The sequence below is a fragment of the Orcinus orca genome, chromosome 14 (assembly GCF_937001465.1).
Source record: "Orcinus orca chromosome 14, mOrcOrc1.1, whole genome shotgun sequence".
Classification (NCBI taxonomy): domain Eukaryota; kingdom Metazoa; phylum Chordata; class Mammalia; order Artiodactyla; family Delphinidae; genus Orcinus; species Orcinus orca.
Window position 1 is genome coordinate 8,368,273 of NC_064572.1, and position 21,265 is coordinate 8,389,537.

The following is a 21,265-nucleotide window of genomic DNA, read 5'->3' on the forward strand; positions in this document are numbered from 1 at the left end:
ATAGATCACCATTAGATATAGGATGCCTCAAGAGAAACCCAGCAGACGCTTCAGTGCCTTTACATTTTTCTTCTTTTGCTGTTTAGCTTCCTTTTGAGTGGTATTGTTGCAGTGTATTTTAGAGGAAAGAAGTGCATTTATTACACTTGTGGCAGATACACAATGAATGTCCTTCCACTAGGACCCAGAGAATACAGGTCGACTGCTCTTTCAGCTCTTTGGTACATGAAAATGTAGAGCTCTTCTGACTTACTTGATGTATTGCCGCTAGAGGGCCGCTTTTATTTTATCAAGGAGACAGCAGTGTTTGGTATTTTAGAAGTACTGGAGGTATTTTAGAGGAAGAGAGAATGAGACAGAGCAGTAGAAGGGGATTCAGGTGTAAATAATAGGATAGGGCAAGAGAGGGAAGGGAGGTTAAAGATGAAGAAGGCCATGGACAGGAGAGCCTGGGGGAGGAGGTGGAAACACCCGTCACACCCACAGTGGCCTGGTCCAGCTCCTGCTTCTTGCTTGGACCCTGTGGCTGAGGCCAGGCAGCGTCAGTGGCTTATACTGAAGTAGTTGCCCACTGTCCTAGAACATGCTGTGCATGTGACTTGTGAAAGCTGATGGCACGAAGGATGCTTTAGCTTCTACCTTGTAACAGGGGGCTGTGGAAAAACACAGTGGGTGCTAAAGCATCAGCATTGCTAATCATGTGATGTGTTCTCTCGGAAATTTAAAACCTTTAGGAGTTAAATTTCTCTAATTGTCTCTACTAGCCCACTTCTGACTGGACAGATTTTGGAGAGAATTGCCACAGAATTTAACCAGTTACAGTTTCATGCTGTTCAAAGCAAAGGCATGCCTCTTTTGGACAAAATAAGACCAGTAAGTGTTGTTTTAGATTTCCACACTTTGGTATTTAGGAATTTGCTAAATAATTTTGGTTTTACCTGATACAGGCATACCTCATTTTATTGCCCTTCACTTTATTGCACTTCACAGATATGTTTTTGTTTTTTGTTTTTTTTTTAACAAATTGAAGGTTTATGGCAGCTCTGCATCAAGCAAGTCTGTCAGCCTACCAGTGCCATTCCAACAGCATTTGCTCACTTCATGTCTTTGTATCACATTCTGGCAATTTTCACAGTATTTCAAACCCTCCACCAGCAAAATGATTACAGCTCACTGAAGGCTCAGATTATGATTAACATCTTTTAGCAATAAAGTATTTTTTAATTGTTTTTTTAGACATAATGCTATTGCAGACTTAACGTACTGCAGTATGGTGTAAACATTTCTCTTACGTGCACTGAGAGACCAGGAAGTCCCAGTGCCCCGCTTCACTGTGGTCCTGCTCGGTTTACTGTGGCCTGGAGCCACACTCGCAGCGTCTCCAAGGCATGCCTGTCATGCCTGTGATAATTGTTGATCTGCGGGATTCTGAAACTAGCTTTGAATTTTTTCCTTCGGTTTTTGTTTTTTGGACCCCTGCCCCCTAAGTGTCACACATTGTAGATTTTGTGTAAAGACACAGGCATATTCTCCGAATTATAAGGGTAAAATTAATTCTAAACTTCATGTAACTTGACACACTGCATGACGTAGTCAGAGTTAGTTTATCCGCAACTCTCGACTGGGCTTTAGATTCATGATGTTTGTCAGATTTACTCTGTAGCTTAAGAGGAAAATAACTTTTTTTCTCATTCTGCAATTCTGTCTAAGTCCTCCTTTGATATAGCAAAGATTTACTTATAAAGAGATGTGGGGTGGAGGAAAGATTCATTGTTACGCTCCAGAAAATGTTAATATTTTAATTTTACACATATTCTCTTCTAGTGCCGCCAGAGATTTGTTATGTATATATTTGAGTCTTTAGAAATTGTTCCAGCTGCTTTCTTACCTGTTTTTCTTGCAGCGTATAGCTGGCATTACAGCCATGTTACAGCAGTCACTGGAAGGCCTCCTTTTGGAAGGTCTGCGGACTTCCAGTGTCGATGTAATCCGGCACTGCTTACGGACTTACGCCACGATTGACAAGGCACGGGACGCGGAGGCGTTAGTTGGTCAAGTCCTCGTGAAACCATACGTGGATGAGGTTTGTGCACCCCCAGGCCTCCATTCAGCAGGCGTTCAGAGAGCGTCTGCTGTGTCCTGGATGCTTCACTGGGCGTGAGGGTGGATCAGAGGTCCTTCTGTGAAGATTCTCATAGTTACTGCAGCATCAGTTGTAAGAAAAGATTGGTCCCTGGTGGTTACAGCCAGCATGCAGGAGTCAGGCACCCTCTCTCGTATTTTCTAGTGATGCCGTAGCCCAGGGATTATCTTAATTTAGTAGGGTGCAGGTCTTCCCTAGGGAGAAGGTGTGTATCAGAACATTTTTAGGTCAGTTTTATGCTATGTAAATTATTTGCCAATAAAGTTTTTAAAACGAATCTTTTAACTACTGGTCTGGTGGGTAGAATGGAACAAGTAAAGCAGATGCCAGCACCGCAGCTCAAGTGCCTCGTGGTGGGACAGCGGGCCAAGAGCCCTGAGCGTGGAAGGTCTGCGTGGAGGGCTGTCTTCACAGACTGCTGAGGAGTGTGTGGGCCAGGAAGGTGAGAGGGAGGGAATATTCACAGATGAAGGGCTTTCATAGGCAAATTAGCAGCGTAATACCTTAAATCCAGAACTTGGCTATCCAGTGTCCTTCACCTACGAGGACACAGTTAAAATTTGGGAAGTAAGCACGTTCTGCCTTTGAGCAGCCAGAATATATTACAGATTGTACCATGTGAAGTTGCCAATACTCAGCATTTTCCGACGCGCAAAAATGGCAGCTTTGTCTGGTTCAAACTGGTGGAAGTCACAGGCCCGTCCTCAGTGTTTGCAGACTTTCTTCAGTGCCACATCAGTGTGGACGCTCTTTCTGTCCAGTAAGTACAAAGCCCTACTCACCATGACTTTGGGGTGAAAGTCTCCCATTTATAAATGGGGAAAATTGAATGTCATTGATAAAAATGAAACTTAAGGATTAATTTCAATAGTCCAGTCAGCTTCCATTAGGATTACTAAAAATAAATGATCTGTCAACTTCCTCTGTTTGTATCCTGTTGTATTTCATAGCTGTCTCTCTATAGGAGTGAAAAAGACAAATTACCTACACTATTTCTTTATCACTAAGTGAAAATGGTTACTAATTTATGCCTTTGTTTTTCATTGAACTGAACCTAATGTGCTAAATTAAAGAAACGTTTGACGTTTCAGTGGCATATTAAATAAACTGTGGCCACATTTTAATTTTATTTAAATTCGTATGTTTGTCATTCGCCTCTTGATTCTCAACCTTAACACAAAAGATAAAATAATAATAAAGTAAAATAAAATATACTCCCTTCCATCTTTCTCTGTCTCAAACCTTCCCCTAATCTGAATAATGATATTTAGAAGAAAAGGCCACGGTCAAGACAGCAAGGAGCTGTTGTCATGGGAAATCATTGTTTTATTTCGTTTTCAAGCTCAGGAGGGAAACAGGCGAATGTGTCTGGCTTTTCAGCTTCAGGCCAGTCTCTGGCACCCAGCCTGTGTCTCCCCCAGGTCAGAGCTATGCACCCGAATCCTGGAACTAGCTCTGAGTGAGGCTGTTGCTGTTAGGAAACATGTCAGCTGGGGAGGAGGGGGGCGAGAGGAAACACACTTTTCAGGTTTTCTTTGTTCTTTTCCCTGTGGTATGTAACTCATACTTGTCCTTTTTAAAAATGATGCTCCTTTTACTAGGTGATTGTAGAGCAGATTGCCGATGCTCATCCGAGTGATCTTCAGCTCATGTACAGGAAGCTCCTGGAGTTCGTTCCCCACCACTGCCGCCTCCTTCGAGAGGTCACGGGAGGAGCCACCTCAAGGTAGTCTGAGCAGCTGTTCTCAGAGCTCCCGCGGTCCGGGGCTGCGCCTGGGAGCCACTCGTGCCCTGCTGGTTGTTGCTGTCTCGTGTGGACCGGGTTCAGATGCCCTTTCCTGTCTGTGTGTGAGCACAGTGCTCCGAGTCTTACAGAGAAGGAAACTGTAGTGGGTGGAACGGAGGAGAATGGTGTGTCTCTCTTGAATCCACAGCCCATGCTTTGCCCTTTCCTACACTGTCAGTTCCCTAAACTAGGTTTGAAATAAAAGTTGGTTTCCTTCCATTATCCTAATGTCATAATCTGTTAATAAATATCAATTCAGTTTAATTCAACAAGTTTTATAAGATGTTAATTGTGGTTAAAGTCATCTTCAGTTTTCCCTCCTTTTGTCTGATTTCCATGGTTTTCAGTTCTGTTTTGTAAATACCCCACTGCCTTCCACCACTGCCACTGTCCTGGTCCAGGCCTTTGTCATTTCTCTGTCCACAGTAACAGGTTTTCCCCACCTGCTCGCGCGTCTCAGTCTGCCCCTCTGCTGGCACGTTTACCCACAGTGCTGAGATTCATGCCCTGTCTTCCTGAGTCTTTAGTGGCTTCCTATTGCTCATTGTGGAAAATGCAGGCTTCTTGATCAGCGCACAAGGCCCCTTGTGCTCTGGCCCCGGTGGTCCTTGGGTGGGGCACTCTGCTCTGTGGTACCCTCGCCCTGCAGTTTTCCAGCACACAGCTGCACTTGCCCACCCCAGCACACGCTGGGCGGGTCTGTGTTTTTCCTCGGAGTCCCCTCCGCCTTTCCTGATCCCTCTTTTTGTTGACCTGTCACTCCACGTGAAGCCCCAGCTCAGATGCCACTTCCTTCAAGAGACCATCTTTTACCCTGATGTCTACCTTTAATCCTGTTCTCTGCAGGCCATTGCACGTCACTCTCACTTTTTCCATCTCAACAGTGTGCTCCCCTCCCGCACGGCCCACACCTCCCTCCTGGCACAGTGTCTTGAAGGCAGTAACTACCCAGTGTTTGCAGGATGAAAGACTTAACCTATTTACAGCATTAGAAAGGCAAATGAGGTCCCTGTCTTCATGGAGTGAACATTATATTTGGTCTTGAATTTTTGTTCTTTGAAAAGAAAAAAAAATCTGGGGAACAAATACGCTGCTTGACTTGTGAAGTACCCTATTTCCAGTACACGATTTCAGATGAAGCCTTGTTTTGCCACTTTTGCTTAGTAATCATGAAGATTTAGTTGGATTTGGATTTGGGGTAAGAATTTAATAGAGGTCATGGGGTAAATTTAAAGAAGCCACAGTTATGAAACAACCAGTCATTAGATTTGACAGGCCTAGTCTTGGTCCTGAAATGTCAAGTTACAGAGCCTCACGTGCTCTTTTCCATGGTTTTCAGTGTGGCAGAATTCATGCAGACGCCTCAGAAATCTGAGGAATCTAAACTGTACCTTGGTGGGCCATCTGCATTTGCTTGAGGCCCCGTCGTCCCACCACTCCTCACCTTCCCTTGCTCAGCTTCTGCCTCCAGGTGCCCTTTAGAGCTGGGGACACCAGCGACGTTCAAGATTTATCTTCCGAAGAATGTGGGTTAGCTTTTCTAACTGTTGATCTCACAGATTTAAGTTTTCTCTTTGGGGCTTTAGTTAGACATTTACTTTGGGAATGAGGTGATCTTGTCCTTCAGTGTTGTTCAGATTATGTGCATTTGTATTTTAAAATCTTCAATTCTGTTCCTTCTTTCTTCCGATACCTTAATAGAGCTACTTCTTATTATGATTAAAAGTATATGATATGATACATGGAATTGGGTATGTGGGACACAGGCATCTTCTTTCCCTCCTGGACCCTCCTCCAATCCCACCAGTAATTTCTCATCAATTCCTACCTATTATAGAATGAGATTATCTGATAGCTCTTTCTGAACAGTAAAGCTGAATAAGCTATTTGTCTTGATAGTTTTTGCTAAGCAGGAAAATTATGAAAACTTTTTACTGTTTATTTTTAATACTTATCAGAATGTTAAATGCCAATTTGTTATCCCCACTTAGCTACACAACTCCCCGTTTTGCTAAAAAAATAAGACCGTATATTGCATGGATGATCAATTTTAAAGACAGTTATCTTAATATAGAGCATATCAATAACGGAGCAGTCAAAGTGGGTCGATCAGTGAGATGGTGTTGCTTAAAGCTACTTACAGGTCTTTAAGTTCAAGAGAAACTTAAGGAACCTGCTTTTTTTGTTTATGTACTTGTGTATTTAACCACTATTAACATAGCACTCATTGTATGCTAGGCACCATCCTAAATGCTTTACAAATATTAATCCATATAATGACCCTGTGAGGTACGTATCATTATCATCCCTGTTTTGAAGATGAAGAAACCAAAACAGGGGCAGACTGAGAAGTTAAATGACCCAAGATTTGAACTCACGTACTCTGACTCCCAAGTGCATGCTTTTATCTCAGTGTTGTCTGTCATCTACGTTTGTGAATTAGAAACCCAGAGTCCAGCCTTTTGGCTAAAAATGCAGAATAAAGCATGCACACGCAAAAAACATTACCGTTATCAGTTTTTTGTATTAAGATTTGTGATCGAGATTTTACGTAAAATAGTCATAGAACTTTAGAACTGAGGGTAATCTTAGGGATAGCTGAAGTTGTTAGTAATTGGGCAATTAGCGTGATTTATAGTGCTTTAGAGTTGAGTGGTGTTAAGGTTGAATACAAGACTGCTTTTCTTTTTTTTTTAAATATATGTGCTGTCCTGTAGGCATTATTGTTCCATTTACAGAGCACAGGCAGAGTAGATGTAACATAATTCTTCTTTTTTTAAAAAAATTTATTTATTTTTGTCTGCGTTCGGTCTTTGTTACTGCGTGCGGGCTTTCTCTAGTTGCGGCAAGCGGGGGCTACTCTTTGTTGCGGTGCGCGGGCTTCTCATTGAGGTGGCTTCTCTTGTTGCCGAGCACGGGCTCTAGGCGCGCGGGCTTCAGTAGTTGCGGCGCACAGGCTCGGTAGTTGTGGCTCGTGGGCTCTAGAGCGCAGGCTCAGGTGCTGTGGCGCACGGGCTTAGTTGCTCCACGGCGTGTGGGATCTTCCTGGACCAGGGCTCGCACCCGCGTCTCCTGCATTGGCAGGCGGATTCTTAACCACTGCGCCACCAGGGAAGTCCCACAAAGACTGCTTTTCCTGTGGTATTAAACTGCTTCTTTTTCAAGACAGAGTATAAACATGGTAGCCCATTTTAGGGGAGAAAATTGTGCCAAGTTAAGTCGATGTAGTTTTCCATTACCCTTGACCCCAGCTTGCTTACTACTTGATAGATAGATGTAGGAGTCAGGACACAGAGGATGTGTCAGGTTCAAGGTGAGAATGAGATCAAGGAGTGAAATAGAAGTTTGGGTCTAAGAACAAACTAATTGACAGATACCGTTTTTTTAAAAAGGTTGAAATAAATTTTAGCCTGAGGAACTTTTATTTTAATAAAAGCACCACAGTGGAATTTTGCTTTTTGGAAGTAGAAGATTCTGGTGTATTTGACTGAAATTTTCCTCTTATCTTACAGTGAAAAAGGCAATACTGTTCCCGGATATGATTTTTTGGTGAATTCTGTCTGGCCAGAAATAGTACGAGGATTAGAAGAAAAATTGCCCTCACTTTTTAATGCTGGGAATCCCGATGCCTTTCACCAGGTACCTTTTCCTCCATCGTCTTGATTCTTGAAGATGTTAACCTGAGACTTTAGGATAATCGTATCTTTTCTGCACAGTCTTGGTTCTGTGGTTTTAGGAAAAACCACAGTCTGAGTTACGTAGCAAGCATTTACCTTAAAACACGCACTGTTTTATTCAAGTCATAGATAGTCTCTGATAACTTCAAGGACTAAGAATATTTTTTAGAATGTAAAGTAAAATTCAGTCTAGATGCAATTGGGACTAGATCTGAATATTCTAGTTTTTAAAAAGATCCTAAGGACCATTAAAAACAAGGCTGTTTGCAGTTGTTTTCCATGAAAAATTAAGTTTGTAGATATCTACTGTATCGTTTTGAAGGAAAACGAAGTATTGGATTGGATTTTAAAATGCAATATGTAAGTGTCCTCTATAATTTGAAAGATTAGGAGGCCTCGATATTTTCATTTAAAAAAAAAAAAAATCATTTAAAAGACTTCATGGTTGATATTTCAGTAGACTCGTATGTTAATTTTCCGTTGTACCATTTTTTAAAGATAGTACGTAGTGTCCTGGAGAAGAATAAAGGCTCTCGGCCAGGTGGCCTGAGTCCGTGCCCAGCTCCCCTGCTCAGTACTCGTGTTGCTCAGCCCCTCGGTGCCTCTCCTCTCCTTCCTGCTCTGGATTTTGATTTTTGGGTTTTTGATTGTTTTATTCAACATGACAATCTTTGTCTTTCGCTTAGGTAATTTGTTAAATTTACAATGATCGTAGTGACTGATATATTTGGGGTTTCTTTGGTTCTTCCTATTTGTCCCATTTTTCTTCCTTCTTTTCCTTTCTCCCTTCTTTTTTTCATTCCTTTTCCGCCTTCTCTGTATTTTGGACTTTTGGGGATTTGTTTTCCTCATTTATTCTGTTTTTCCCCTCTACTAATTTGGAAGTTCTACCCTTTATTTCTTTATGTATTAAGTAACCTTAGTGGTTACTTAACAGAATCTAAAGCTCACTGGTATTCTTCAGCCCCCCAAACAGCACAGGGATCTTCGAGGACTTTGATGCCAGTCACCCCATTCCATAGTATCTATTACTGTTTCCAGGGTCTTATTTCTATTTTGATTTTTTTTATCCCCCAAATTGGGCGTTATTTTTATTGTTTTACGTGGTCATCGTTCTCCTCTCAGAATTATTCCACGTGTTTATCATTTCCTTTGCTTCCTGTTCCTTCTTGGATGTTAGACCTTTTTTCTTGGATCATTTTCCTTCTTCCTGAAATTCATCTATTAGCAGGGCCTGTTGATAATAAGTTTCACTTTTCTGTGATAAACCCTCAGTTTGTATGTCTGACAATAACTTTATACCTTTTGTGTTTGAAAGGTAGTTTTGATGGAAGTAGAATTCTCTGCACTTTGAACATTGTCTCTTGACTTCCGTTATGAAAATAGTTACTGTTGTTTCTTTGTAGTTATCATGCCGTCTCTCCCAAATCTTGCCTGCGACTCTAGTGTGCTGTTTCATTATGTGAATCTAGTGTGGGCTTCTTTTTCTTTATCGTATTTAGGATTTGTTGGCTTTCCTGGATCTGAGGATTGGTGGTTTTTTAATCAGCTCTGTCTCATTTTTATTCATTAACTCTTCAGTTGTGCTTTTCTCTCATTCCTCTATTATTTTCTTCTAGAACTTTTGATTAGACTTCCTCACTTTATCCTTTGTGTTTCCTGAATTCACTTTTTAATTTTTTGTCTCTTTGTGCTCATTCTGGGTAATTTCTTGGGACTTTTCTCCTAGTTCACTGATTCCTTCTTCAGATTTGTCTAAACTCCTTTTCACCTGTTTCCAATTTACCCTTATTTTCGTTTCTAGAAGTTCTGTTTGCTTCTTTTTCTAACTCTGCTTGGTCAAATTGCTTATTAATTTTTAAAGTGTAGAGAGGCACAAGGTGAGTGTGGTGAGCCTGGGGCCTGGTAGACTTCAAAACAGGGAAGACAACAAACTGGGAGCTTTATTATCCCAGAAATACCACCGATCTGTTCTCCTGGCCCATGGTACAGTGTACTGAACAATATGAGGTCTTGAGCATTAGCAGTTTAAGACCCTTTTCATTCCTCTTTAGAGAATCATTTTGATCGTGTTAGGCTCAGGAGATTTTTCAGCTCAGAAACGAAGCTTTCTGCTAGAGTGTCGACTTTAGAATTCTAAACCAATACTTAACGTTTGCGGGTACAAACATTTCTTGCAAGAAATGCTTTCAGCTTTCAGTTTTAATGGGACATGCTTTTGTGAAGAGAAAAATATTTTTGTATTTTTTCAACACCCATTGCAGGGGTATAGTTTTATCCCAAAAGGGATGAGTAATACCTTTCTTTGTCTCAACTCCACACATGTAGACCACACTCAGGGGATTCAGTAAGTGTAGCTCAAAACCAGTTGAAAGAAATTGAACACCTGTGGTAGTGTTACTGCACTAAAATTCCCACATAAGCACAGACATCATCATATTCAGGTGATTGGTTTGGTGACCCAGAACAGAGTCCCTCTTAATGAGAAGTACATGGGAAGTCCTGCAGTGTCCTCCCCAGAGCCTGGGGACTGGGGAATAGAGCCCTTGCCGAAGGAATGTGCAACTGCAGTTTTGCACTGCTGACTGGCGAGGGTTCTGTTTCCCCCATTTCCTTGCTTTGTTTCTGGGTAAATTCTCTCTGAGCCTAAGCAGAAGAGGAAGCGTCATTTATAAAATAGGGGATGATATAAAAGTAGTTACCGGGTAGGGCAGTTTTCTGGGTTAAAGTAAGAAAGACAATTTTAAGCACTGTGTGAGGATGATAAATATTAAGTAAGTGTTAGCTTCTGCTCTTAATGGTGTTTTTAGATTCCTCCTGTCAATCTTCACGCTGTGCCATCTATAAAAAGGATGTAATTACTCACATGGTTTGAGTCTGTCTTTCCTTTTTAAAATTTTCTACTTCTTCTTCTTCTGGAGAGGCAATGAAAATTATACCACTTAATCTGCAATCTCTTGTGATTCCAATGGACTGGGTTAGGGGTGCCCTAGAAGATGGGGGAGAGCTGTCGCTTAAAGACCACTGGACTTAGGATGCCTGGGTCTCCTGACGGGCTTGCCACCTAGGACCTTGAGCACGTCACAGAACCACTTCGGGCATTACTTGATCTTTAAGCGGGGACCTTGGAAGGAAGATCCCATAAGGTCCTTATCAGATCCAGAAACTATGATTCTGTGTGTTGATCTTTATCTTGATTACAGCTTTTTTCGCTATATGATCCCAGTTCTGGTTAGTTCACTTAAAATGAAAATGCCACCTGTTTGTTCTTATTTTAGAAATATACCATAAGTATGGATTTTGTAAGAACATTTGAACGGCAATGTGGATCACAGGCCAGTGTAAAAAGATTAAGAGCACATCCCGCCTATCACAGCTTCAATAATAAGTGGAACTTGCCTGTGTATTTTCAAATAAGGTCAGTAATTTACCCCCCACCCCACCTCCACCCTTCTAAAACAGAATTTGAGCACCAGTTAAGTATGTTGGCTCCAGCTAACAGCCCCTTCTTGATCATCATACTGTTCTTTGGGAAACAAAATGTAGAGTGGAAGTGCACAGAAGTATCGTGATTGCCAAAGTTCTGGCTTGTATGACAGAAAGATAAGTCTTACTCCTTGGTCATTAGACAACTGAGAACACTAGACTCAGAGTGAGCTAGACCAGGCCTGGCTTCATTCCCACGTGCTACGTCCTTGTTCGTCCTGAAGAGACAGAAAGAGCGGGTCACCTAGCAGCTCTTTCTCCCCGTTTTCCTCTCTCATCACCTGCTTCAAATAGCAGACCTACCCTGCATTTGTTGTTTTGCTCATCTGGGACATTTTTTGTCCTCAGAGGGAGTCGGGAGAAGTATTCTCTCTTAAAGTAGTCTCTGTAGCTGATTCCGTCTTAGCAATTGGTAGTAATTCTACCTATTGTTTTGGATTCCTTTATAATACTTTGTGACATTTTTTCTCTCTATTCTGGAAAACGCTGACACGTTTCTTCCAGATGTCATAATGATATCACCTGTGTCAGTAAGTGGTTCTGTAGACTGTTTGGGGAAATTTAGGATAAATTCTTAACAATATGTGTTCCCTTAGAAGAATAGGTGATAATAGCCATTTCTGCAGATTCTCTTGAGTGAGATCACAGTAAGCTCCTCCGTAGAACGGCGTTAACGAGAGCATTTGAGCTAGAATGCTCTTTCAAGACTCAGGCTTTTTGTTTAAATTGTTGGATGTTTTCATTAATTATGATGCAGTCCTTCCCCAGGGTTCTAAGGAATAATTACAGAGGGAGATATACTAAGAACTAGATACCTTGATTTGTAATTACTCGCCATGATTGAGAATGTATGTAATCATCTTTTGATAGTGAAATCGTAGCTGTCAGACTGTTAGTAAGATGCCCTTTTACACACAATACTGGGTTTTATGCTTAATTTTTCAAGGTTACATTATCCTGTAGGTAGGAAATTAAGGATTTTTTTTGTGTAAGATACTCATGGACTGCATGGGAAGTAGTCGTTACGTGATGATCAAAACTAAGCCAGGGCAAGAAGCCCTTTTGGTTTGTGAGAAGAATTTAAAATGGTGAAGCATCATTTTATAGCATAAGACTGCAGTAGAGAAATAATGTTTCAACTGTCCCATGTCTTTTGTAGTCCAGGTTCAAAGTTAGATTGCTTTAGATATCCAATGCCATCAGCCCATACTCCAGTCTACTGCCTCCGAACCCCTCTTTTCTAGTCGTTTTCCCCAGACCCCAGGGCCCCATGCTTGGTAATCTTGCACTGTCACCTTGCTTCCTGGAGCTCTGGGCCCCGCAGGGGCGGCACAGCCCGGCCTCGGCAGGTTCTCCTCTCATTATATGTTCTCTCAAAGCTGGAGATTGAGTCTTAAACTCTGTCGGAACTCAGCCAGTTCCCTGAAAGACGTTTTCACCTTCAGCAGATTTTAGCCATAGCATTCAAAGGGATTGGTTAACTTTTCTTTGTAAACAGTTTTATTTAAAATGTATAAAATTAAAAAAAAATTATGCTTGAGTTATGAAGTGTGGAACTTCATAACTTTCAATACATCTGCTTTTCCGTTTAAGAAATAAATTCAAGTAATACTTTATGGGACACCGTTCTGTTGATTTTTATCAGGCATTAGATTGTTTATTCTGAGGGATGACAGAATGTTTTGCGAACACCGCTGGGGTCAGAGTTGTAGTGTTACCTGATTCACCTCAGGGTCATTTAAAGTAAGCCTAAAGCCAGTGGGGTGATGATGTGTTGACATGTTTCTAGGAAGAAGTATTAATATTGCACCCTCAGTAACAGGTGGATGCTCCCGGGTCTGACTCTATGCCTGCATCCCCGTCACCTTCAGGAAAAAGGCAGCCCTGGCCCACACACACCGTTCTGTGAGCACTTGTGCACCCCTCCTGCCCCTGGTACCCTACTGTGTCTGCGCTTCATTTGTTCTTACAGGAGTATCGGAAAGTAGGGTTAGGACTCCGTTTCTCATAGGAAGAGATTAAATGTACACGTGCGCAGAACAGTCTCAAATGGTAGCGAATCAGTGGCTGCCTGGAGACTGGGCTGGTCGCCCTTTAAATGCCACAGGCAAAGCGTTAGGTCTTTTTTAATTGAAATCTCGCTAGAATGTTATATGCTCCCAGGACGGTCACATGTGTGTTCTGTGACTGTCACATTCAGCACGCGCTGAGCATGGTGTAGCTCCTTTATGACATGGAGTCCGTGTGGCACTAACGTACCTTCCTTTCCCTCCACCCTCCGCAAGTGTGTGCCTGCGCGAAGTAGAGACATGCGTTGGGAAGTGCGTCTCCAGACCCTCCCCAAACCCAAATGTAAGAATTTGGGAGTGTTTGTATTTGGGGTTGCCTTTCTTACAAATCTCCTATCAAGAGTAGAATAGCATCCCATATACACATGAAGACTACAGCACAACTTTTCAAATTCCACCAAAGTAACATCTCACTTTGTTTCTTTTCTAAGAAATATAACGTATCACTTCAATCCTGGAAGTTACTGCTCAGCAAGGTTGTGTCAGGGGCTGGTGCTGGGCTCCTGGCCCTTGGGGGCTAAGGGGACAGCTGGGTCACGTGACATAGACAGCTTTCCTTTCAAGGGTCCAACAGCTGGTCCCACGCAGTCAGCACGTCTGTGTGAAATGCACTGGTGTCGGGTCTGCTGCATTTTTCTTGCACTTTCTCATTTGTGTGTTCATCAGAATTGTCACAGACGTACATGTAATTTTATCCCGTGTCTTTACTTAACACTGAACTATACCTGCTCTTCTCATGGCTGCAGAGCTTCGAGCTGACCTCTCTTCATGCTGCGCTCAGCATGGATGTGCTGCGCGTTTACAGGCCCTTCCCTTCCTTGGGGCCTGGTGTTCCCGTTGTAAATGGTGCTGTGTTAGCTGTCAGGCCTTTTCCGTGTTTTGCGGATTTGGAGGAAAGGTGGGCTGAGGGTCTGAGGCTGACGCAGGTGCTGGTTTGCTCCCTCCACTGCGGGGCAGCCCCTCCCCGTCCTCACTGTGCTTGGGGCCACCGCCTCCTTCGCTGGGCCCCGGCGCTCTCTTCTGTTCCCCGCTTGCCTTCTATCACTTGCTCTCTCTCTGCCTCTCCCTGCTGCTTGGAGAGACTAGCCTTTCGCAGGCTTCGCGGGGCAGAGGGTGAGTCCTTTCCCTCCCTGTGGTGTAGGGACGCTGCAGGCACCGGCCAGCTCCAGTGGCCAGGGCGGTCCAGAGTCCTCCGCTGTCAGCCACTCGCACCTTTGTGGCGGACAGGGTGGCTGCTCCTTGTGTGAAGTGCTTTTACTCCTGAAAACCAGTCTCTGAACTGCTTTTAAAAAGCACGTGAGTGCTATCCAAAAACCAGAATTACGACTTCAGTAAATTGAAGCATGTGTCAGAATTTATTGCTAGCAAAGGAACTAGCAGGTGACAGAAGAGTGTATGGTAAAGAAAGTATGAAGATGGAAGAGCTATATAGTTGGGAAGAAAGATGCTATGTAAGCAGCTAGTTGAGGAAATACACACGCACACACACACAAAGTTTTCATTTCAGAGTCATAAAAATGTGTCCACACTAGTCATTAAAATAGAAGTCTGTGACAGGATGGTATGAGGGCACAAGTGGGCCAGCAGAGGAAAAAGAAAACCCATCAGGAAGCAGATCTTTAGCCTCGGGCCGGCGGGCCAGTTACCATGACAACGTGAGAGACCGGCAGCAGGGCAGCAGATGTTCGAGGAGCGCCAGGCAGAGAGCTGTTCTGGTGTAACTGCCTCTACCTTCCGTGATCTTTCTCAAGCTGCGATCAAAGACACAGAATACAGCTTTCCCATTTCTTAGTTTGGGGGACATTCACTTTCTTCTGATAGGGCTGATGTAAGGGGATTGGAAAAACCAGTCTTACGGCCTTGAAGTGATTACCTGATTATAGCTGGTGGGACTTGCCAGAAATGGCTTCCTAGTGGATTAATTGAGACACGTTTATTTCCTGCTCGGTAAAAAAAAGTCTGGAGAACAGGCATCAGGGCTGGTGCGGCATCTCTGACAGTGCTGGCCTCACCAACAAGCCAGTGGAGGAAGGTCCTGTTTCGTGGGGAGAGGGGAGGATGGGTGGGACAGCCGCCTGCAGCAGAGAAAACAACAGTTTACACCTCTTGTTTTTCTCTCAGATTTAGAGAAATAGCGGGATCCTTAGAAGCAGCACTTACAGATGTCCTGGAAGACGCACCAGGTAACTTCCTCAAAGTGACAAATGACAGGCTGTCACTGAGTTAAGTAGGCTCACCAAGTCATCTTGGGGATCTCAGTACCCTGGGGCACTTTCACCTTTTCCTGTCTTCCAGTAAGTTAGACCCAAAGGTGTACTTTAACTTCTTTTTTTAAAAAGGGTTTATAGGGCTTCCCTGGTGGCGCAGTGGTTGAGAGTCCGCCTGCCGATGCAGGGGACACGGGTTCGTGCCCCGTGAGCCATGGCCGCTGAGCCTGCGCTTCCGGAGCCTGTGCTCCGCAACGGGAGAGGCCACGGCAGTGAGAGGCCCGCGTACCGCAAAGAAAAAAAAAAAAAGGTTTATAGAGCTTCTTGCTGTACAGAGATGATAAAAACGCTGCTTTAAGAACACAGGAAGGAGACCTCATTTTCATTCCTCAGTATAACATGTCAAGGGGATATAACCGCTGCTGTGCTTAAGGGAGCAGCCCTTTTTGTAGCCAAGTGGCCACGCTCCAGTTCTCTCCGAAGCTGAGGTGAAGGACCAGGGTGGCCTTCCCTCTGGGCGGGGTGGGCGGGGGGGGGGGGGGGGGATGGCTCACAGCGGGGGCTCCTTGCCCCGGGCCTCCAGAGCCCTTGGGCCAGTCCTGGGACAGTGCGCAGGTGACCGGGGTTAGGATACACTTCGCAGACACGTTTGCATCATTTGCATCCCTACAGCCTCGTTCACCTGTGTCACGTTGTAGCCATGCCCGGTGGCCACTCACCTAGTAGGTGGCTGTTCCTATAGCCGCAAGGGTCTTGGGGCAGCTCCACTCCGCTTTCTGCTCCCTTTCGTGCAGCCAAGTTCCATCTAAACTGCACTCTTTTAGCCTCAAAGTTAGTTTCCAGCTGTTTTTGCCCAAAATGGCCATATGTAATCGACATCCTGTGTTGAAATAGCGTATTCAGGAGGGAAGGAGAAGACAGGACAAATTCAGAACCGAAGGTGAATCCCTTGCCAGTGGCTGCCTCTCCAGCTTGTGCTTGTTGATCTGGTACGAAGTGTCTGCTGGCTGGCGATTCTGAACGCCGCTTATGTCTAAGGCTTGTCAGATGCCTGGGAGGGGAGCCATGTAAAAGTAGAAGGACCTCCCTAGAGCTTTGCTGACAAGAAGGCCGCTGCCTTCACCCTTGGGGTGTACGTGGAAGATTTTAGCCGTTGGCCCTTCAGCTGAGATTCCTTAACCGTGTGTTTTTTGTCTAGCTGGAAGTTCGTATTGCCTCTTGGCTTCTCACAGGACGTGGAGCAGCCTGCAAAGGTGTTGGTCTGACCAGATGTTCTTGCCGTTGCTGGTGCATCGTCTGTGGAGACTCACTCTGCAGATTCTCGCGCGGTACTCCATGTTTGTCAAGGAGGTGAGGGCTGGCGGGTGGCTCATCCCTAATCGAGGCTGAAACGAATTAAAGATGGGTGAAGCCGAACGTGCTGAGAGTCTTAAAGGCCGTGTTGTCATGAGAGGTTGATGCGGGGACTGCAGGCCAGCTTCTCAGTTGCTACCCAATTCCGCTTCTGGGTTTCCTTTTCACTCGTGCGTGTGGCCTCGAGGGGCGTCTGCTGTCACGTGGTCAGTGCTTTGTCGTTTGGAAAAGCCCTCCCCGGCCACCTCATTTTTCCCTTCTGAAAACCAGGATCTTTGTCTCCAGACTAAAACAGAAATGAAAATTTCTAATGAAATGATTCTAATGAAAATGATTTTTAAAATGCGTACTTTAGTACCTAGTCTTTGGAAGTATAAAAACTCCAAGTGGTTGAGATTAAAAGGTAGTAAAATTAATTAACCTTCCCTCCATTTCAGAAGTAGTAGTTGGATGCATTAAGCGTCCGCACGCCTCTGATGGTTCATTAGATATTGTGCGTAAAGCCACGGGAGTACTCGTGTGGTCCCCTGCTGAGCCCCCAGCCCCGCCAGGCCCTGCGCCCGCGTCTCAGAGATGCCTGCTGCACGGACAGCTCAGTGACGGACGCACCCCCCGGCCACGGCAAGGTGATGAGTATAAAAGAGATGTGAGCAGAAGCTTAGGGAAGACGACACGAGGAAGGCCTCATCCATGGAGAGGAAAGCACTCTGTCATCTGGAGCAGAGGGTCTCAGCGGAAAGAGCGCAGGCTTGTGACAGCGTCAGACCTTGGCTCTGCCACTCCTTATCTAATTTCGTGGTCTTAGGGAAATTGAGTCTCAGATTCTTCATCTGTAAAGGAGGAAAACAGCTTCTATCTGTGCTTGTCGTGAGGAGTAGAGAGAGGTTTGACCAGCAAACTGATAACCCAGGGGCCTGGCAGACAGGGGCGCTCCACGGCAGTTCCTTTCCTCCTCCGCCTTAGCCTCTCTCTGCTCAGAGGGGTCTCAGGAGACCACCGTGCTCCATGAAACTGTTCACGAAGACCGTGCAGTTCCTGGGCACGGTCGGGTTGGTACACTTCTGTTAGGCCTGGGCCTGCTACGCCACGCCCAAGCAAGATGCTAGCCAGCAGTTCTTCTCACATCCAGAATATTCCGTTCTTTTCTCGATCCCAGTGCACGTCTCGTAGGCTTTTTCCCTTGTAGCAAAAATCCGTTATGCAAAGAACACTTCTGTCGTTTGTGTTATTTGAAGCATAATTAAGGTTTAGATTTTGATTTTTTTACCCTTATGATGATGATAAATTTATTAAGCAGATACCGTACATTATTTACCTTAAGCAGTTAATTAATTTTTTAAAACCTATGATGTTCCACATCTTAATTTTCCTTTAGTTTAGGGGCCTGTGGTTTCATTTCTGCCTGTTACTTAAGGAGGGGAAATGCACATGGGGTTGCAGTTTGTCTTGTTTCTCTTTTCCACACCTGCCTGGGGAGAGGGCTGTGGTGTTTGTCATGAGTAAACTTTCACGGAATCCTTTGTAGACAGCTGACATTTTATGGTGAGTCACTGACCTGTATAAATGCGCATGTATCTTGCTGGTGGAAACACATTTAATCGTTGAAACCCTTTTGTTCAGCTTTTACTCAGGCCCATCTCTAATGAAAGTGCCAAGGATGTTAAAAAGCCTTCGGGAACTGGCAGCAAAGATCCTTCCGTCGCCCAAGGAAACTGCGAAGACCGAGGAAGCGGCCCTTCCGAGACGAAGCCCGTCGTCCCCGTCTCCAGCACTCAGCTTGTTTACGTGGTCGCAGACCTGGACAGGCTTCAGGAGCAGGTGAGCCTGTGTCCCGGCGGAGTTCTAAGTACCGGCTTCAGTGGTTGCAGCGGCTGGCCTCACGGGGCTTAGAACTGTGGGCCCAGGGCACCCTGAGAGCACGTCCGTTCACCTCGCTTCTGGGTGTTGCTCTCGTTTCCCTGCCCAGCGTGCTCGCTCCCCCGTGCTTGCCAGTCCCGCCTAGGATGTGCTAGCCCGGAGCCTCGGCTTCCCTTCAGCAGTGACGCCACGGTCTAGCAGCACGCCAGGCACCGCCGTTTTTTGCATTAGCTCTGCTTACTCTGTGCAGGCATGACCTTTAGTGGTTGGATTTTAATCGTTTCTAATTCACTTACCCAGTATTTCAGGGTAATATGTAATCTTCAGTTATACTTTGAAAGTGCTGACCTATTAACACTTCTTCCTGTTTTCTCCAAATAGAGTCCATGTTCTTGCTTTTACCATTAACAGAACTTTGTGGGATGAATGTGTTTAAGCGCTGTGATATGCAATTCTGCTTTTCTCAAGTTTGAATATTTTGTGGTGCTTGGACAGATATTGTATGTTTGGAGCAAAAACGTGGTCTTTACCATGTGTTTTTTTGGTACTGGGGAGAGCTGCAGAATAGAAAAGGATTTCGCATGTTTTCTGGGTCTGTTAATAGCCGTGAAAATGCTATTTTCCATGCTGTTGGATTCTTTCATAGTGAAAGCATTAATTAGGAATTTTGTTTTCTTCTGATGAAAACCACTGGAAGTTCTGAGTTTAGTTTTATCGTTCATTAATAATATTCTAGAGTTCGTAGATGCATAAAGAATTGACTCTTCCTTTGATTTATAAAAAGTAACTGAATATATAAAGTGCATATTTATTTCAGCTTCCAGAGCTCTTGGAAACAATCAGGCCAAAACTTGAAGTGATTGGCTTTAAGAATTTTTCTTCTATCTCAGGTAAAAATGAATCTTTAGATTCAGCAAATCTTTGAATAAGAAATAATTTACAATAGAATTTTAGAGACCGTAGGATAAATTTTAACTAACCATTTTCTTCTCTAGTTGTAAGTCCTTGGTGGTTTCTGTATTCTGTTCTGTGTTTATAACTTCCTTGAATGAGATATTGTGTTTAATTCTAATGATTTGATTTGATTTGGTTTGTTGTAGTATGCTCTCTAAATATGTTGACGGTGTTTAAAATAGAATTCACCCCTGGGCCTGGATAGTGTGATTAAACACATGCTTCTGTCTGTGCAGCAGCCCTGGAGGACTCCCGGCTATCTCTGTCTGCCTGTGTGCCTGCCTTGAGTGACAGAGTCACCCAGGACTTGAGTGAGTCTTGCTTCAGTCACCTGAAAAGTGCCCTGGAGGTTCCCAGGCTGTACCGAAGAACCAACAAGGTCAGTGCCCTCACTGAAAAGGGTTTCGAGGTTGGGAAATGTATATCAGGAAGGCCAGAGAGGGAGGAACTGGTTAGGCGAGGGACAGAAATAGGTGCTCGGGGGGAGAATCCGTCTCCTGGAGAGAAACCCTATTCGTGAGAAGGGGGCTCCTCAGTAGACGTGGCACAGACACAACTGAGGTAGTTGGACTGGCACAGCACGGACTTCTGGCCTTAAGGAAAAACCGTATCTTCAAAGGAAGCATTTTAATAGAATACTTTTAAGTCCGACCCTTCTTTTGGTCTTCGTATCTTATACTTGAAAAGATTTGAATTTACCTTATTTCTTTTATATTGTCATTGGAAGTACCTGCTTTCTCCTGTCTTTTACTAGGTAAGGTATAAAAAAAAGCTGCATTAAAAAATATTAAAGGCATTTATAAGGTGAAAAATTAAGCTCACACTGGTGTTCAGAGTCGAGTTCTGTGTCCTCACTTTGTAGAATGGGGATTTGGGGGGATTTGTTTTTACCAGCGTTTTAATTTTCCCTCTTGAACTCCCATTTTCATGCGTTTATTTATGCTCATTTCATTCTTGTCAGTTCTCACTTATTTTCCCTCTAGATTTTCTTTTCTCCCAGTTGGATAGTTGGATTTTAGGCCATTTACAACTGAAATTATTCTCAGGAACTGTGAGAATCTCCTGCAGCATTGTGCTCCTTTGGAATATCCCGGAGTTCCTACAGACACGCCTGGGCGGGGCCGCGTCTTTGTTGTGCGCTGAGCCTGCGGCCTAGTCTGCTGCTGTCTGGTCTGCTGCTGTCTGGGTTACTCGTCCCGCCCTGCCCGTGTTCTGGGTGCAGCGAGCGGCTGGGCTGAGTGCTGAGTGCTGAGCTGAGACCCAGCTCACCTCCGCTGGGGCTGTTCTCCTTTTCCTTTTAAAATCTGGGACACTCCAGCAGAATTCCCATTTCTAGCAAGAGTACCTTATCTCCCGATTTTCTGGTCTGAAGTGGGAGAGACCTATTTTATTTTGCCAAATTCATTACTTTTCCTTTAGGAATCTAGCAACTTTTCCTTTTCTCTTCAACGGGGTGTTACATTTACCGAGCGCTTGCATCTTAGGTCAGACACCGTGCTAAAGACTTTATACCCTCATTAGTCCTACAGAGTGAGCGTCCGTGTCCTTACTCACGGATGAAGAAACCAAAACTAAGAAAAGTCAGACACCCTAGATCCTAAGCTCTCACGTGGTGGTCTGTTGGCCAGCAGCGGACGGTCGCTGGTGGGAGCTTGTTAGAAATGTGCCATCTCAAAACTTGGCCCCGTTCCCCTCCCTGCAACACACACCGAATCAGACCTGGAATTAACGGG

At 44.3% G+C, this 21,265-nt stretch overlaps 1 protein-coding gene across 7 annotated transcripts in view; it reads left to right on the forward strand.

Moving 5' to 3' along the window:
- COG2 (component of oligomeric golgi complex 2) overlaps nucleotides 1-21,265 on the forward strand; it is a 43,270-nt gene that overhangs the window by 16,287 nt on the left and 5,718 nt on the right. For 3 of the 7 annotated variants that reach the window (XM_033408932.2, XM_004281566.3, XM_033408936.2), the window contains 10 exons: nucleotides 765-873; nucleotides 1,904-2,083; nucleotides 3,745-3,869; nucleotides 7,442-7,568; nucleotides 10,885-11,024; nucleotides 15,283-15,344; nucleotides 16,567-16,718; nucleotides 18,342-18,539; nucleotides 19,396-19,468; nucleotides 19,769-19,911. In XM_033408932.2, the coding sequence (XP_033264823.1) occupies nucleotides 765-873; nucleotides 1,904-2,083; nucleotides 3,745-3,869; nucleotides 7,442-7,568; nucleotides 10,885-11,024; nucleotides 15,283-15,344; nucleotides 16,567-16,718; nucleotides 18,342-18,539; nucleotides 19,396-19,468; nucleotides 19,769-19,911 (1,309 nt within the window). The remainder of the gene's footprint in view (nucleotides 1-764; nucleotides 874-1,903; nucleotides 2,084-3,744; nucleotides 3,870-7,441; nucleotides 7,569-10,884; nucleotides 11,025-15,282; nucleotides 15,345-16,566; nucleotides 16,719-18,341; nucleotides 18,540-19,395; nucleotides 19,469-19,768; nucleotides 19,912-21,265) is intronic. The other 4 variants (XM_033408934.2, XM_012537357.3, XM_033408935.2 and 1 more) reach the window with 3 other exon arrangements.